Source organism: Lontra canadensis, unplaced genomic scaffold (assembly GCF_010015895.1).
Source record: "Lontra canadensis isolate GAN:19392208 unplaced genomic scaffold, GSC_riverotter_1.0 scaffold132, whole genome shotgun sequence".
Classification (NCBI taxonomy): Eukaryota; Metazoa; Chordata; class Mammalia; order Carnivora; family Mustelidae; genus Lontra; species Lontra canadensis.
This window is the reverse complement of record NW_022631126.1, coordinates 1,076,581-1,093,368: the sequence shown is the minus strand read 5'-3', so window position 1 is coordinate 1,093,368 and position 16,788 is coordinate 1,076,581. Positions and strand designations below refer to the sequence as shown.

General features: G+C 48.7%; 2 protein-coding genes and 1 long non-coding RNA gene across 4 annotated transcripts; 1 reads left to right on the top strand and 2 right to left on the bottom strand.

The window, feature by feature from the left end:
- Positions 1-1,759: 1,759 nt before the first annotated feature.
- Positions 1,760-5,066, bottom strand: ZNF688 (zinc finger protein 688). 2 transcript variants are annotated; one of them, XM_032842555.1, is made up of 3 exons: positions 4,515-5,063; positions 4,096-4,209; positions 1,760-2,912 (listed from the first exon to the last, which is right to left on the bottom strand). In XM_032842555.1, exons 1-3 carry the CDS (start codon positions 4,708-4,710, stop codon positions 2,392-2,394), a joined length of 831 nt encoding a protein of 276 aa, XP_032698446.1. In that variant the 5' UTR covers positions 4,711-5,063; the 3' UTR covers positions 1,760-2,391. The 2 variants fall into 2 exon arrangements, with proteins under 2 accessions (XP_032698446.1, XP_032698447.1); XM_032842556.1 differs by lacking the exon at positions 4,096-4,209 and having other exon boundaries at positions 4,515-5,066.
- Positions 5,067-12,840: 7,774 nt separating this feature from the next.
- Positions 12,841-15,090, bottom strand: ZNF785 (zinc finger protein 785). The gene is given in 3 exon segments (XM_032842695.1): positions 12,841-13,796; positions 14,604-14,747; positions 14,898-15,090. Coding segments are annotated over 3 exon segments (1,248 nt in total). The 3' UTR covers positions 12,841-12,885.
- A 201-nt stretch (positions 15,091-15,291) lies between these two features.
- Positions 15,292-15,886, top strand: LOC116858072. The gene is made up of 2 exons (XR_004380862.1): positions 15,292-15,546; positions 15,706-15,886. It is a non-coding gene; the product is annotated as an uncharacterized LOC116858072 (long non-coding RNA).
- The last annotated feature ends 902 nt before the right edge of the window (positions 15,887-16,788 follow it).

The following is a 16,788-nucleotide window of genomic DNA, read 5'->3' as shown; positions in this document are numbered from 1 at the left end:
GAAAAGAAAAGAAAAGAAAAGAAAAGAAAAGAAAAGAAAAGAAAAGAGAAAAGAAAAGAAAAAAAGAAAGCACTCACTGTGCCGTATGCTGACCTGGGCGGCTCCGTGCCTCATACACTGTGCCAGGTTCCACTCCCCTCTCCCCGGGGTGCCTCTTCTCTCCAGTCCCACCTTCTCTTCGCCTCACCCCTCTCCAGTACTGGTCATCCCTTGTCCTCCACACTGTCCCACTCCTGACTGATGGCCCCTCGCCAGGCCCTCAGGCTCCCTTGCTCCAGGTCTTCATGCTCGAACCCCCTGGAATGTACTTGTTCACGGCTCTGATCGCCAGTCACTAAGTCATGCAGATTCTGTGGCAGAAGCCTCTCCTGAGTATCTTTCTCCCCAGTCCCCAGGTCAGCAAACAAGTGCAACTGCAAGAAAAATCTTGCTTTTTAGCCTGGTCCCAGCTCCTGCTCACCTCTAGCTGGTAGCAGATGCCCAACAGATCTCAAGTCTAGTCTCCTGCGTGGGTCACATCTTCCGACAGAGCTGGTCAAATACCCCTGCTTCTGTTAGAGACCTGTCTATGGCTCCTCAGTGCCTACCCGGCAAACCTCAAGCCCTCCTGCAGGGATCTGTGGCCTTCCCAGATTGCTGTGTGTGTTCTTCTAGGGCCCTTTACCTAGTGGTCTATGTTTCACTCAGGTGGAACTGATGACCATTCCCTAGACAGGACCAACCTGGTTGAAATCTTTCCCATCCTTCAAAGCCAGTTTGAACCTCTTCCTCCAGGAAACCTCCCAGGTCTCCTCTTTGTCTTCCTCCCATACTATTTTGGAATAACAGTAACCAGTGTTTACTGTACACTAACATGCAAGGCCTTCTTCTGTATTATCTCGTTTAATCCATACATCACGCTTAGGAGGTAGGTGCTGTTATTATGCAGTTTTCACAGATGAAGAAACTAAGGCACAGAGAGGCGGAGCAAGCACCGACGCCACACTGTGCCCATTTTCATCCTTTCTATGAAACAAGGCTCCCTGTGCTTGAAAATCTACCCCCACAACATTTCCTACTCCACTATTCCCTCTGTTTCTACTAGACTTCCTACTCATGATAGGATCTTGAGGGAAGCACAACTATCTCCTCTCCAAGCCACATTTCCCAGTGGATCAGCAGCCAGGATGGGTTAGGTGGTCCCTCGGGACTTCTTCCAACCTAGTCTCGATCACCATGGAACATGGGACCCAAGTCCGAGTGTCACTGGAGCCCAGCACGAAACCCACAGAGGCTTCACATGGTGTTTGCTGAGTGAATGAATGAATGAACGGGACCAGCCTGCCCCACCCTGGAACTCCCTTACCACCTAGCCGTCTCCCCCACAGCAGCCACCCAAGCTATGGCCCCTGAATGTTGACAGCACTTTCTAAGTGCAAGGTCACTGGCCTTGGTGGGACTCTCCATCTCCTGCTAAGACTCCCCCCAGGAAGGCAGGGCTAGGCCCCTGCCCAGATCCCCGTTTCCACCTCACCCTCACCGGAGCCCCTGCTCTGTTTTCTGCCGAGATGTAACTGCCATAGAAAGGGGTAGATAACTAGGCACCATGTCAGCTTTGTCCAGCTTTGCTGCTTTATAGTCATGACACTTTGAGAAAATCACTTTGTCCCTCAGAGCCTCAGTTTACTCATCTGCAAAATATGGCTTTGATGTACACACCCTGTCTCCTTAGCAGGCTTTTTTACATTTTCTGAAGCATAAAATGTCAACGACAGTTCACTCTTTCAACAAATGTTTATTGCACATTTACTGTGTCCTACATACTATCTTGTTAAAATTTCCGCCTTCACAGTAACCGGTTGAGGTAGCTATTTTTAATCTTTATTTTACAGATGAGGGAGCTGAGGCTCAGGGACAGCATGTGACTTGCCAGCTGGCCTGGGGACAAGTTGCGGAGACTAGATCTGTGCTTCGGTACTCTTTCTACCCACGTCACTTCCCAGGCTCACTGCTGCTGTCAATTAGCCGGGGCTTGACCATGCCCTGGGTCCCGGGGCCCCCTCCCCAGGCCTTAGTCCCCTCAGCCTTTGCCTCTGATGTAGAGCAGCAGCAAGGGGTAAGTTTCTGAGACCACCGTAAAACCTCAATGAGATTAACACTTTGAGAAAGGTCCGGCATCTCACTCTACTCTTTTTTTTTTTTTTTTTTTTTTAGAAAGACTGGGGCGAGTAGGGTCAAATTTAATCTATTTGTATCTTTACAGGCACTTTTCTTTTTACAAGTTTTGAAACTTGAGGGATCCTTGAGGGAAGCCCAAGGGATTAATTTTGGTTCCCAAATCCCTGCCACGGGAGCCCCCCTCAGGGCTCAGACAGTCCAAGTTCAGGCTCAACTCCAGCCTGCACGAGGGGCTCACCCGCACTCCTCAAAGATGTCTGGGTAGTGTCGGAACAGCACAGGTGGGTCCCGGTCACCCCTCACGGGAGCCCGAGGCACAGCCCGTATGCCGGGCCTCCGGCCCCGCCGCCCCCCAGAGCAGGAGCGGTGGATCCACTGGTGTGCCTCCACAGCGAACTTCCTCTTAAAGCGCATGCCACACTCGGGGCAGGGGAAGGGCCTTTCCCCTGAGTGCATCCGCCTGTGGCTGACCAGCAGGGAGGGGTAGGTGAAGCGGCGGCCACAGTCTGCACACACGTGACGCCGCTGGCTGTCCTGAGTGTCCACGCTGGGCGCTGGGGCTGAGGACTGCACGCCTGTGTTCTGGTTCCAGGCAGCACTGGTGGCCGGCTGTGCTCTGCTGGAAACTTTTCTGACGGTCCAGTCAGGGTTGTGTTTAACCAGCTCTTTCGAAGGCTCCTTGCCGGGAGTCTTTCTGGGTCCCTTGGCTCCCAGCCCTTCCTCCCGTGCTGCTTTCTTCTTGTTTGGGGTGTCTCCTGGGAAATGGAAAGTAAGATACACTTTATTTTATTTTTTAAAGATTTTACTTATTTATTTGACAGAGAGAGAGCACAAGTGAGGGGAGCAGCAGGGAGAGGGAGAAGGAGGCTCCCTGCTGAGCAGGGAGACTGATATGGGACTCCATCCCAGGGCCTCGGGATCATGACCTGAGCCAAGGGCAGCTCAGCTGACTGAGCCACCCAGGCGCCCCAAGATACATTTCACTCATTTATTTTGTAAGATTTTATTTATTTATGACAGAGAGAGAGAGAGTGAGCGAGAGAGGGAACACAAGCATGGGGGAGCTGGAGAGGGAGAAGGAGGCTCCCTGTGAGCCTGATACAGGGGGCTGGGATCATGACTTGAGCCGAAGGCAGACGCTTCACGACTGAGCCACCCAGGTGCCCCCCACCCCCAAGATACATTTAAAAACACATTTGCTTCCATCCTCTCAGGTTATAGGGTTCTTATAGTTAGGGAAGCAGCAGGAAAGTGCTCCCCAGCGATTGACACACAGGCTTTGAAGGATGATAAACAAATTTCACATCTCCTAAGAGTGACTTATCTGGGCCTTGCCTCTCATGTTTCAAATGGGAATCAATGGTTTCTTCATTTCACAGGGTTGTTGGGAGGATTAAATCAGGAGAAGCATGTTAGGCATTTAGTAAATGCTCAATAAAACAATAGCTATTACTATTGTGTTTGCTCGATTTTTTATAGGATAAAATTTTTACAGATGAGGAAACATCTTTGCTCAAGGTTACTCTGCTAAGGGATGGTGAGGGGAGAAGAGCCACGTTGTTGATTACTGGGCATTTTCTCTTGTACCACTTTGCCTTGCTTGAGGAATGTGAAAGGCAGACCTGAAGCCCCTTGCATTCCTAGGTTTTAATCGTTCCTGAAAGGGGAGAATGAGTGGTGTTTTCTCCAAGAGGGCCCTAGAAACCTGAGTCTGGGACTTGGGGTCCTGATTCTCCCACTCTAGTCCTAAAATGAGTAACGTCCCAAGTTCTGAAACCTTGTACCAGGTCTGCCTTCTTTCTCCTTTAGTATCCAACATGGGGGGGGGAGGGTCTTTAATTCCTTTAGGGCTGCTGGAAGTGGGGATCTAAAGGAAAACTTCGTGAGACAGGAAGCCCTGGAGCGCCAAGTGGGGGGAGACTTGGGACAATCCCTCACCTCTCAGAGCTCCTCCCAGGCTTTCCCCCTCCTCAGGATCCTGGGCGGCGGGGCTCCAAGCCTCACTCTCCTGTTCCATCCAAGAGATGAGGGCTGGTTTGGGGCCTGGGAATCCTGGGAGAGAACAGGGATCACAGTGCTGGCTTGAGAGGCTGTCCTGGGCAGATGGCATCCCCCTGCCAGGGTAAGGACACCTCCTCAGAACTTAGGCTCAACGTGGACAGGGTCTACAATGCTCCTGCCTGAAGGAAGCGGATGCTGGGTGGAAGCACTCCCTAACCTGAAGCCCTGGGAGTGGAGGTGGCTGGTGCTGTTGGTGGGATAGTGTGGGATTAGGGCTCACAATCCTCTCGGTCTTCATGTCATCTCCCCTGTGAACCCCAGTGAAGGAGGAGGGGGGCTCTGACCCGGGGCCTCACCGAGCGCGCCCAGGTGGCCGTAGGTCTCCCGCATCACGTCCCGGTACAGGGCCCTCTGCGCGGGCCGCAGACAGCCCCACTCCTCCGGGGAGAAGTACACGGCTACGTCCGCGAAGCTCACGGCCCCGGGCTTCTTGTAACCATGCCCGGTCTCCCCCGGTCTCAGCGCCAGAAGCGGGGCTGGGGGCGGCGCCATGGGGCCTCCCGGCCCCGAGCAGTGGCCGTCCTGTCCCGGAGGCCACCGCCTCCCTGCGCGCGGCCTCAGCTTTCGTCGTCCGCAGAAAGGGCTCCGGAGGTCGGGGCCTCGCCCAGCCTTGGCGTCCGAACGCTGTCGAGGGCACCGAGGTAGCTGGTAGCTAGGGATTCGGGGGTTGTGATGGGGACAAACAAAATCCCTCGGTGTTTATTCACTTCATGGCACCTTGGATTTAGCCGGGTTAAGGGACCCGGAAGGTGTCTTCAGAAAATATGGCGACATCCTGGCTTCAGTTGTCAATGGATGCTCTTAAGGGCGCCATTCCTTGATCATAACAAACATGGCGCCTGCCTGCCTTCTCTAGCCTCAGCAGCCGCTTGCCCTCAACTACAATGGCCGCTGCAGGTGGGGGTTTTAGGTGAGGCGGAGACGGAAAACAGAGAAGTGGACTGGGGGGCGGAACGTTCCTGCCTTCAAGAAAGATGGACGAGCAGTGGCTTCCAGTACCGTTCTTTGCCCGCGCTGCCCGGCGGCCGGTGATTGGCCCACAGAGCAGGAAGAGGCTGCACCGCCAGGCCCCCGGGTGGGCGGGCCGTCGGAAAGCGCACCTTGGTCACCTGGCTCTGGAATCCCTGGAGACCCTCTTTATCTGTGGAACTCAGCATTGTGCAGTCGACGATCTCCCTCTCTGCCTCCGAACGGCAGGATCTGGAATCGGGCCCCTACCCCTGCGAGAGAAGCACGGACCCTCTCCAAACCCTGGGGACAGCTGAGGTAGAAACCAGGTACACGTTTACCGTTGGGACCACGGCTGCGGAGCGCGCCCAACTCCTTGCACCCGCGGGACGGCTCTCAGTCTCTGGACTGAAGCTTATGGGGAGGAACTTTGGTTCATGCGGTTAGAATCGGAGTGGGGAAATTATATCTTATATTTTAATTTTCTGCAAGTTAATATGCATGGTTTTTTAAAAGGAGTACAAAGGTTTATAATGAAAAAGGCAGCCCCCTGTACCCTTCACCTTTGTTCCCTAGAGACCACTTTGTTGAACTCGTTTTATGAATCCGAGTTACACCATACAAACAGTAAAATGCACAGTTCTTCAGTGCAAAATTGGCTGAATTTTGATGAACGCATACAACCGTGTTAACCATCCCCCAAAACAAAATATAGAGCATCGATCCCTGCATGTTTCGTTGTGCACACTTTTAAGTCATTACACAATTTTTGACTGTGGTAAAATACAGGTAACAAAAATTAACCATTTTATATATTACAGTTCAGTGGCATTTAGGACATTAACAATATGCAACCATCATCACTACTTTCATCGCCCCTAAAGGAAAGCCCCTACCCTTAGAACAGCCACTCCCCCATTCTTCCCTGCCTCCCTTCCTTGACAATCGCGAAGCTTTCTGTCTCTGTGAATTTACTTTTTCTGGATATTTCCCATAAATGGAATCATGCAATATGTGGCCTTTTGTGTCTGGTTCCTGACAGCAGAATGTTTTCAAGATTCATCGATGTAGCGTTACAGGTAAGGTAAGCATTACCTTACTACTTTTTTTTATTATGGTTGAGTAATATTCCATTGTACAGATACAGGTTTCTCCTGCTATCCTAAAGTAGAACATTTCTATGAAACATAAGCTGAAATGATGTAAAGCAAGAAGGCAGTTACCATTAATTTATAGGGAAATTTTTTTGAGCATTCCCAGACCCTATAACTAAGCTCTCTTAGGCTCTACTGATGCCTTAGAACACATCTTGCTAATAGATGCACAAAATAAATGTAGAATAAACACAGATGCTCACATAGTTCAAAGCTATAGTAGCTTGATGCTGAAAGGCTGAGTTTAGGTCCCTGGGAAGGACCTTGATGGGGCCACTCCTGCTGCTCGGCCTGTGAGCTGCATCTAAAAGCAAAAATCCTCTTCAGATTTATTTTGGTTAGTGAAACAGGTACTAATGTAGGTTTTCCTTAAAGCAAAGTAGCCTAATGGGAACTTTCGAAAAACGGGATACCTGGGGCGCCTGGGTGATGCAGTCGGTTGAGAGCATCTGAATCTTGGTTTGGCTCAGGTCTGATCTCCGGGTCGTGGGATGGAGCCCTGTGTCATCCAGCCCCGTGCTCAGTCTGCTTGTGTTTCTCTCTCTCTGCCCCTACCTCCTCTGCTCTTTCCCTCTCTCTCTGAAATAAATAAATATTTTTTTTTAAAGTAAGGGGACACCTGTATGCTATATTTTATCTATCCATTTGTCAGTTGATGGAAAGTGGAGTCGTTTTTACCTTTCATGTTGCTGTGAACATTCGTGTAAGGCATTTTGTTTAACCGCTTTGAGATAAAATTCACTCATTAGATAACTCACGTATTTAAATTGTACAGTTCAGTGGGTTTGGATATATATGTTATTTTTTTAAATTGCAGTAAAATTACACAAGACTTAAAATTTGCCATTTTAATCATTTTTTAATCATTTTTAAGTTTACAGTTTAGTGGCATTAATTACATTCACAATGCCGTGCATCTGTCACCACTATTTCCAAAACATTTTCACCACTGCAGAAGGAAATTGAGACTCCACAAGGTGGTCGCTGCTCATACTTTTCCCCAGCTCTTGGTAATTTCCAACCTGCTTTATGTGCCTGTGAATTTCCCTATTCTAGGTACCTACCTCATGTAAGTGGAACTGTGTAACGCCTGTTGTTGGTGTCTGACTTATTTCACTGCCATCTTAACCATTTTTAAATATACTGCTCAGTGGTATTAAGGACATTCACATTGCTATGCAAACATCACCACCATCCTCTCTAAAATTTTTTCATCTTTACAAACCAGATCAGTACACTTTTTTTTTTTTAAGATTTTATTTATTTATTTGGCAGACAGAGATCACAAGTAGGCAGAGAGGCAGGCAGAGAGAGAGAGAGAGGGAAGCAGGCTCCCCGCCAAGCAGAGAGGCCGATGTGGGGCTCCATCTCAGGACCCTGAGATCATGACCTGAGCCGAAGGCAGAGGCTTTAACCACTGAGCCACCCAGGCGCCCCCGGATCAATACACTTTTAACACTCAGCCTTTCTTCTGGAGGTTTTTTTTGTTTTTGTTTTTGTTTTTTTTAAAAATGCTTTAGATTCTCTCCCTCTGCCCACCCCCCAACACCCCTGCTTGCGCCCACTCCTTTGCACGCATGCGCACGCTCTTTCTCTCTTGCTCTCTCTTCTAAAAAACACTTTAAAAAAGTATGCTTTTACTGTTGTCGCTTGATAAATTCATTTTATTTTTATTTATCTATTTTTAAAGATTTTATTTATTTATTTGACACAGAGAGGGCACAAGAAGAGGGAACAGCAGGCAGAGGGAGAAGCAGGCCCCCCACTGAGCAAGGAGCCCAATGTAGAACTCGATCCTAGGACCCCGGGACCATGACCTAACCCAAAGGTGGCCACTTAACTGACTGAGCCACCCACGCACCCCTTATTTTTATTTTTTAAAAAAGATTTGATTTACTTGTCAGAGTGTGCACATGCAAGCAGGGGCAGTGACAGGCAGAGGGAGAAGCAGGAGGCATTCCTTGATATATCCATTTTAGAAATTATTTGTGGGCATCCGGCTATGATACTTATTAGTTTCTAGCCCCATCTCCCTCAGTTCTTTCCCAACATAATGCAATAAATTACTCTAAGATTTCCTGGGGCGCCTGGGTGGCTCAGTCAGTTGAACATCTGACTCTTAGAGTTCCGCTCGGGTCATGGTCTCAGGGTTGTGAGATACAGCCCCACATTGGGCTCTGTGCTCAGTGCAAAGTTGGCTTGTCCTCTTCCTCCCCCTCTGCCCTCTCTGCTCATACGCACAAGTTCTATCTAAAATAAGTAGATAGATAGATCAATAGATAGACAAATAAAATCTCTGAAAAAATTTCCTGTATATATGTTTCCTTGCTTACCAACTATTTGCTCTTTTTTACTGAAACATATTTGACATCGAACATTGTAAATGTAAGATTTATGACACCTTTTGATAAATTTATATATTGTAATGATTGCCATCGTCATTGTTTGCCTTTTAAAAATTTTCAGTTGTATTCCCTTTCTCCTTGCATTATCTGTGCTTTTTGCTTTTTTTAATTTTTGTTTTTTTATGAGATTTTATTGATTTACTTGAGAGAGAGTGAAATCGGGGGAGATCACAGAGGGAGAGGGAGAGGCAGACTCGCCTCTGAGCAGAGAGCCCAATGCAGAGCTCCATCCCAGGACCCTGAGATCATGACCTGAGCTGAAGGCAGATGCTGAGCCGACTGAGCCACCCAGATGCCCCCATTTTGTTTTTGTTTTTAATATTTTATCTATTCATTTGAGAGAGAGAAAGACAACGAGCATGATCGGGGTCATGGGCGAAGAGAAAAGCAGACTCCCTGACTAAGCCACCTGGGCTCCCCTCTGCTTCTTTAAGTTGTTCGAAATTACTGGGGGTAGCATCAGATCTCAAATTACCATTTTTTCCCCTGGGAAACCTCCTCCTTTGACCCCTCTGTCTTCTCTCTCCAGACTTGCCTGAGCCTCATCTGTCATCCCGGGTCTCCCTACTGTCCAGGATTGTATGTAGCCTCTGCTTCCTAGATTCAGTATGCTCCTTTTTTTTTTTTTAGTGGAGATGGATCATCTTAATGGCTTGTGGCATTGGACTATAGATACTGGAGAGATTTGTCCTGTTGGGAATATTCCTGCAATCAGGCAGGATGCCAGGAGCATGGGGCTAGTCGTTGGGCTAATGAACAAAACCTAGGTCTCTGTTGACAGCAGTTCACTGTCTGGTCTCGGAACCTTGAAACTCCTTGCTTGGCTCTCCCACCTGCCGTAGCACACACTCTTCTCTCCTTTGTGTTCACAAATGTTCTTCGTGGCTGTAAGTTAGTGCCTTCTCCATCTTCATATTTTCTTGCCCCACCCTTGTGATTTTTCACCCGGAATACTTAGGGCTTTGGGGATGACTTCTTACGATTTCACCTCAACAATTACTTGCTTATTTTATAACTTTTTAAACTTGAGTCCTGATGAGGCCTCACTGCTCTCATTGTGGTGAATAGTGTAGAAGTGGAATAAAGAAAAATGTATCGTCAGGGGCGCCTGAGTGGCTCAGTGGGTTAAGCCTCTGCCTTTGGCTCAGGTCATGATCCCAGGGTCCAGGGATCGAGTCCCCCATGAGCCCCACCTCGGGCTCCCTGCTCAGTGGGAGGCCTGCTTCTCCCTCTCCCACTCCCCCTGCTTGTGCTCCCACTCTCGCTGTCTCTGTCAAATAAATAAGATCTTAAAAAAAAAAAAAAAGAAAAATCGATCTTCAGATAGGAGGCTCTTTCTAAACAGAGAATCAACTTTACCTAAAAAGAAACCACAAAGGATTTCACCTGGACGAAAAATTGCCTTTGTTTATTCAGGTACTATGTTATAAATCACTTCTTTTTGTACCAGGGATGGAGAAAACTGAAGGAGATGGAACCAAATAATTAGCCTGGGGGTTAACTAAGGAGATTGAAACAAACTTTTAGGACTAAAACTGCCCCATCCTAAGTGTCTGATGTCATGTTGTTTTTCCTGCCAAACATAAAAATACAAAGATGTTCTTGCTTTCAAATTGTTTTATTGCCCACCAAATTGTATATGTTTGTTCCAGAAACTTAATCAGATATAATTATAAGAAGTTATAAAACAGACAAAGATAATTACAGTTCATAAATTTTACTAGTCTATAACAAGCTGCATTTGAATTTTTCTTTTTTTTAAGATTTTATTTATTCGAGAGAGAGAGAGAGTGCGAGCAGAGGAAGGGGCACAGGGAGGGAGAGAATCTCAAGCCGCCTCCACAATGAGCGCAGAGTCTCACATGGGGCTCAGTCTCACAACCCTGAGATTGAGACCCAGGCTGAAACCAAGGGTTCAAGGCTCAACCGACTGAGCCACCCAGGCGCCCCAGTGCATTTGAATTTTTTTTTTAAGATTTTATTTATTTATTTGACAGAGATCACAGGTAGAGAGAGAGGAAGGGAAGCAGGCTCTCTGCTGAGCAGAGATCGCAATGTGGGGCTCGATCCCAGGACCCCAGGATCATGACCTGAGCGGAAGGCAGAGGCTTTAACCCACTGAGCCACCCAGGCGCCCAGTACATTTGAATTTTGAGAGCTGCTGTTTCTTGCATAAATCTCAGCCTTCTATTGAAGTGTTTAGGAGTGAAGAATAATGATGCCTGCAACTTACTGTGAAATAAAGTAAGATGTATAAATGAGCAGATAGGGGATGGACTGACTGATTGGCATGTGATAAAGCAAATGTAGCATAATTGTAGAATCTAGATTAAGTATAGACGTCGTGGGGGCACTCAGCCACTTGTTCTTCCGACCACGACGACGTGTGAGGTGCTTTCAGGTTTTTTCTCAGACAACCCTGTGGAGGAGCCAAGCGAGACCGTGAAGGCTTCAAAAGGTTGAATGACAGGCTTATGGTCCCACAGCTAGTGGGAACTGAGCCAGACCCGGAATCCAGATCTACTAGTTCAGGAGAGGCTATGTGGTTCAGTAAAATAACACCCAGTTCCCATTCCTAATCATCTTTGGAACCCAGAGGTTCCAGTCCTTTGTTCACAGAGATACTTGTGTCCCCCAGGACCGCTCCTGGCATGCAGCTCTGCTTAGTCCCACCCAAGTCCTTATTCCTTCAATAGTCTGATCAAAAGTACGGCTAGCAGGTCAGAGTGGGTCAGAAAGACCCTCTTAACTACTGACACATACAAGCATACTCTAAAAACTTGACTGGAGATACTTGGCCTTGATTTCAAGACTAATGGCAGGTAATTTACTCTCTTAAACAAAAATGCCAGCATTATGTTTCCAGCTGCTGTGGCCCAAGAACACATCTTCATTCAGAAGCTGTAAAATCCCGACAACATGCAAGTATCTGAAGAGAAAAACACTGCAATCACTGATTCATAAAAGTTGGAGGGGGAAAAAAAACCCTTTAAGCTAAGCTGGACACTTCTGTGCACTCTGTGCGATGTGAGCATGGGGCAGGACAATTCCCCACCTGAAGCCATTGTTCTCCTCCCTGTGGTAATCTTCAGGACTTTAAGACCAAGAGTGCCAACAGTGGCTTGACGCTGCACGTGTTTCCTTGCCAGATGTCTCATCAACACTGGCTAAAAGAATCCTTAGGTGAACTTCCCCTACTGAGGATAGGCCCAAGGTGTCCCTTCTGTTCCAGGGGATACTCAGAATGTATATGGGCTCCTTTAATGGGTTCTTGCACTAAGGGACCCCATCTCTGAGGAACAGGAGAGACACAGACCAGAAAGCAGAATGCTCTGAGGGAGAGAACAGTCCAGGGAGAAAAGCCAGGTAGGTGATTTCCTGCAAAGAAACTCCCAAGTGGGACTTGGAAGTTGCTACTGCCCCTCGGAATAATTTGTTACTTAAACTATAACCCCCCGGAAGATTTTACTAGTTGCCAAGCATATTTAGATATGGCCTTAAGAAAAACATATACTGGCAACAGGTCTTTGGGGAGAAGGACGATACACGACCGTGAAGCTGGGCAGCTGGGGATGCCCGGCCCACCCAGGGCGGAAGGCCGCCCCTTCACAGAAGCCGGGCAGCCATGAACGCCCCGTCATCTCAGGGTGGAGTGAAATACCGCCTGCTTCCCTTTTCTGTTATCGCTCCTTTCTCTTGTCAGAAGTGCCGTTGTTTCTTAGATGTGTCCTTTGAATGTGCTTGGTTAACTATAAACTTTGTCCTCCTCCTTGCTTGTCCACAAGATGTGACTAATGTTTGACTTTCATCGGTCCTTCTGTTGGCTATTGTTTCTATCTAATAAAAGTGAGACTGTGGGGTTGCTCATGGCTTCGACTGTTGTCCTCTGCTCCCAATCTCTTGCAACTGACTTGTTTGTGCCTAATTCTTCTCCCGTCACCGACTGGAAGAAGTGGGAGCGAGAGCCTCAGAAAATGGGTTGAGCCTTCAGGTGGCCTTTCAGATTCCCTCCTCCTTCCGAAGGACCAGCTCAGTGCTCCCTTAACTCAGAGCTTTGTTTTCCTTAAATGCTTACTTCCTTTCCATTCATTCCTTTGCCCCAAATACGGAAACTTTGCCTTTTCCCTTCCAAAGAAAACAGGTCATCTCTGCGAGCTCTATCACCCACATTCTTGAAATATATCTGGAAAGCACCGGAAATGGACTGGGGGATCCTGGCCTCGCAAAACAAGGACTGGCTCCGAGAGCCCTACCGCAGGCCGCTGCCACCTCGGCCTCTTGCCAGAGCGATGGATCCACTGGTGGGCTTCCAAGGCATACTTGTGCTTAAAGCCCTTCCCACACTGTGGGCAGGGGAAGGGCCGGTTGTCAGAGTGAATGCGCTGGTGACTGAGGAGGAGAGAGGAGTAGGTGAACTGGTGGCCACAGTCTGCACAGGGGTAGGGCTTCTCGTCTGTATGGGTGCGCCTGTGGATGGCCAGCAGGGAGCTGTAGGCAAAACGGAGGCCGCAGCTGGGACAGCTGTAGGGCTTCTCGCCTGTGTGTTTGCGCTGGTGGATTGCTAGCAGGTAGGGGTAAGTGAAGCGACTTTTGCAGTTTGGGCATGGGTAGGGCTTCTCCCTGGTGTGAGCCCGTCTGTCGATGGCCAAGGAGCCCCTCTGGCGGAAACGTCGCCCACAGTCAGGGCACGAGTAGGGCTTTTCCCATGTGTGGATGAGCTGATGCTGGAGCAGGTACTTGTGCTGGGAGAAGCAGGCCTGGCACTGGTCACAGGGGAAGGGCCACTCCCCGGAGTGGACCCGCCTGTGGGTGGTCAGGAGGGAGGGGTAGCTGAAGTTGCGGCCACAGTCTGAGCAGGAGAAGGGTGATCTGCGGGTTGTAGTGTCCTTGAACCAAGGCTTGACTGGGCTCTGCCCAGAGTTCCAGCAGATCTCTGAGCAGGTGGTTCTGTGACCGGCAGCCGGTGGCCTGCTGCGTGGTGACCACTCCTCGAGAGACATTTCCTCACGCTCCATCCCTTTTTGCTTTGGACTCTTCATCAGTTCTTTCTCTTCACGCTCATCCCTGGATCCTGAGACGGGGGAAAGATAAAAGTTGAAACTCAGTAGCACGTTCCATACAGTGGCCTGCCCTGGGAGGCAGCATGAATTGTCTGAGCATATGGCAGTGTTCGAGACTGGGGCCTCATCAGGCCAGAAGTCCATCCTGGAGTAAATGAAAAATTCATCATCTGACTGGTGTTAACACGAAAGCTTTGAAAATGAGAGATAAATGGAGGTGTCAACAATATTGAACCGCTCCCTCCTCTGTCAGGCAATGAGGGTGGTGATGGACCCAGCCTTCATAGAGCTTACTGTCCAGAACCTGTTTATGATCCCTTCCCAAAATAGCCGTTAAATGATCTTCCTTGGTGCCTTCAAGGCCATCGCCAAAATGTCTACACTTGGGCTATACTCCAGGTTCCATGGGAAGACCTGGGAACAAGCATTTATTATGACACGGCTGCAGAGAAAACACGCTTTCTTGATGTTAAAATCTCTGGTGACTGATAGCATCATTACAGTGTGACCCACATCATACCCAAAAGGAACATTTCATTACACAACAAAAAACAAATTACAGTTGTGTTTCTCCTTTCGCTTGGCTGCCCTGGCAACTCAGGCGCTATTTTGCACTAAACTGGGGTTTCTCTGTATAACTAAGTGGTGCTGTAAGTCCCAATTTAGCGGTTCTACGAGCCATTTTGCAGTGAGACTAACTTTCTGGGGATGAAGTATAAAGAGACACGATGGGGCTTTGGAGGGGGCGGTGTGTACTGTGGATCCGAGTTGGGGCAAGGGCTTCTCAAAGGTCCCATCCTGGGTTTGAAGTGAAGTACCTGTTATCTTTCCCCTGTCTCTGATGACAGCTGCTGGGGTCTCACCCTCCGGATCCTGGGCCTCCGGATCCTGGGCCTCTGGGCTCCACGCCTCCACCTCTCATTCCACCCAAGAAATAAAAGCGGGTTTGGGGCCAGAAAATCCTGCGGAGAGGAAACATTGGGTTCTGCTGAGGACCCGAGAGGGGAGGATGAGGGTGCTCAGTTCCCACACTTCCAGCCCACTTGTTTCTGGGGACATTAGTCCCTCCTTCCCATGGATTACTGGGTCCTAGCTCGACCGCCGGGCCTCACCGGGCGCGCCCAGGTAGCCGTAAGTTTCCCGCATCACGTCCCGGTACAGGGCCCACTGCGCGGGCCGCAGACACCCCCACTCCTCCCGGGAGAAGTACACGGCCACGTCCGCGAAGCTCACGGCTCCGGGGCTGCTTTCTCCGGTCAGCCCGCTCCCGGCCTCCCCGGGTACATCCGCCAGGAGCGGCGCCATGGGAAAGCCCTTTAGTTTTACGCCAAGAGAGGCTTCCTATCCTCTGAAAAAAATTCCTTCAGGGTCTTAGCACTGCCCTTGACCAACATGGCGTCTCTCCGGCCTCAACCTCCCTTTCCTTTCCGGTCGCCTCTTACGTACCAAGGGGAAAACCAGAAAGGAGATTGGCTCCGCAGCGCTGCAAATCGTAGATGACGTGCGCTGATTGGACAGCGCCTAGCGGACCGGTGAAGAAGGAAGGCTGTAATTGGTTATGCTGGAGCGGCCTATTTGAAAGACTGAAGGGAAGGGAGCGGCTGGTCCGAAGGTGGAAGGCGCTGAGGGGTTAGGAGGCTCTCTTTTCACCTGCCTTATCCGAACGGGACCTAAAAAAGATGTTTTGACGGGTTGGAGCTACTCCCTTCTGCTACTCCGTGAGACCTCTTGCGAGCAGATGCAGATGTCCCGGGCTTGTAGGTGAGTAAAAGCCCACGGGCAAACGATTCTGGAGATGATGGAAGTGAGGGATGGCCGGTCCCCGCCTGCTGTGGGTGCTCAGGGCAAGGCTAGCCCCTGTGCCTACCAGTATTTGATTTGGCCCATGCCCCGACGTCACAGATGTCTTGGCTTTCACAGTTGCAGAAGCTGAGAAACGGAAGGCCCAGGTCACTGCTCACCGGCACCAGAGCCAGATTCAACGTTACTCTCTGGCTTCCGGGTTCCGCTAAGTGCTTCGCTAAGTGCTTGTACCCTGTCTCCGTCGGAAAACTTGTGTTTAAATTACAGCTCATAAGTACTAATAAAACTGGGAAACGAATCAGATCATCTCTTAATCTGTTTTCCAGACTTTTCCATCTAAGCAATATTTATAGGAGCAGCGAAGGAAAGTTCTAGAGCCGTAACACAAAAGCTCTCCATCCCTCCAGTGAAACCACTTTGAAGACATAGTATAGCTTTTCAGTTTATGTGGCTATGCATTCTATTTCATAATATAACCACATTCAATAGAATGCATAGATTTGCAAGTGTTGAACGCTGTTACACTATGGGGGGAGTGTAAGTTGGTACAACTACTTTGGAAAACTGGCAGTATTTACTAAAGCTGAATATATGCATACTTATGACCCAGCAATTCCACTCCTCCCTGTATACCCAACAGAAGTGCATAGGTATATTTACTGAAAGACGTGCTCAAACGGTCACAACAACACTAGCTGCAATAGCCAAAATCAGGAAACTACCCACAACAGTAGAAAAATGAATAAAAATATTGTGGAATATTCATGGGAATGCTATTCACAGAATACTATTCAGAAATGAGAATGAGTGATCTAGAACTACATGCATAATATGGATGAATCCTGCAGACACGCTGTTGAGCAAAAGAAGCCAGACACAAAATGATATGTAATATGAGATTCCACTTATATAAAATATAAAATCTGGCAAAACTCTCCAAGTTATTCTAATCCAAGCTTTTTGTTTGTAAAGTACTGATAATATTCTTTTTTTTTTTTTTTTTAAGATTTTACTTATTTGACAGAGAACAAAAGTAGAGGGAACAGCATGCAGAGGGAGAGTGAGAAGCAGGCTCCCTGCTGAGCAGAGAGCCCAATGCGGGGCTCAGTCACAGGACTCTGGGATCATGACCTGAGTCAAAGGCAGACACTTAACTAACAGAGCCACCCAGGCACCCCAGTATTCTGTTTCTTTTTTTTT

Coding starts and splice junctions, on each gene's coding strand:
- ZNF688 (XM_032842555.1), bottom strand. CDS start 4,710: ATGGCGCCGCCCCCAGCCCCGCTTCTGGCGCTGAGACCGGGGGAGACC. Junction 4,210..4,514: donor CGGCCACCTGGGCGCGCTCG/GTGAGGCCCCGG, acceptor GTTCTCTCCCAG/GATTCCCAGGCCCCAAACCA. Junction 2,913..4,095: donor CCTGGGAGGAGCTCTGAGAG/GTGAGGGATTGT, acceptor TCCATTTCCCAG/GAGACACCCCAAACAAGAAG.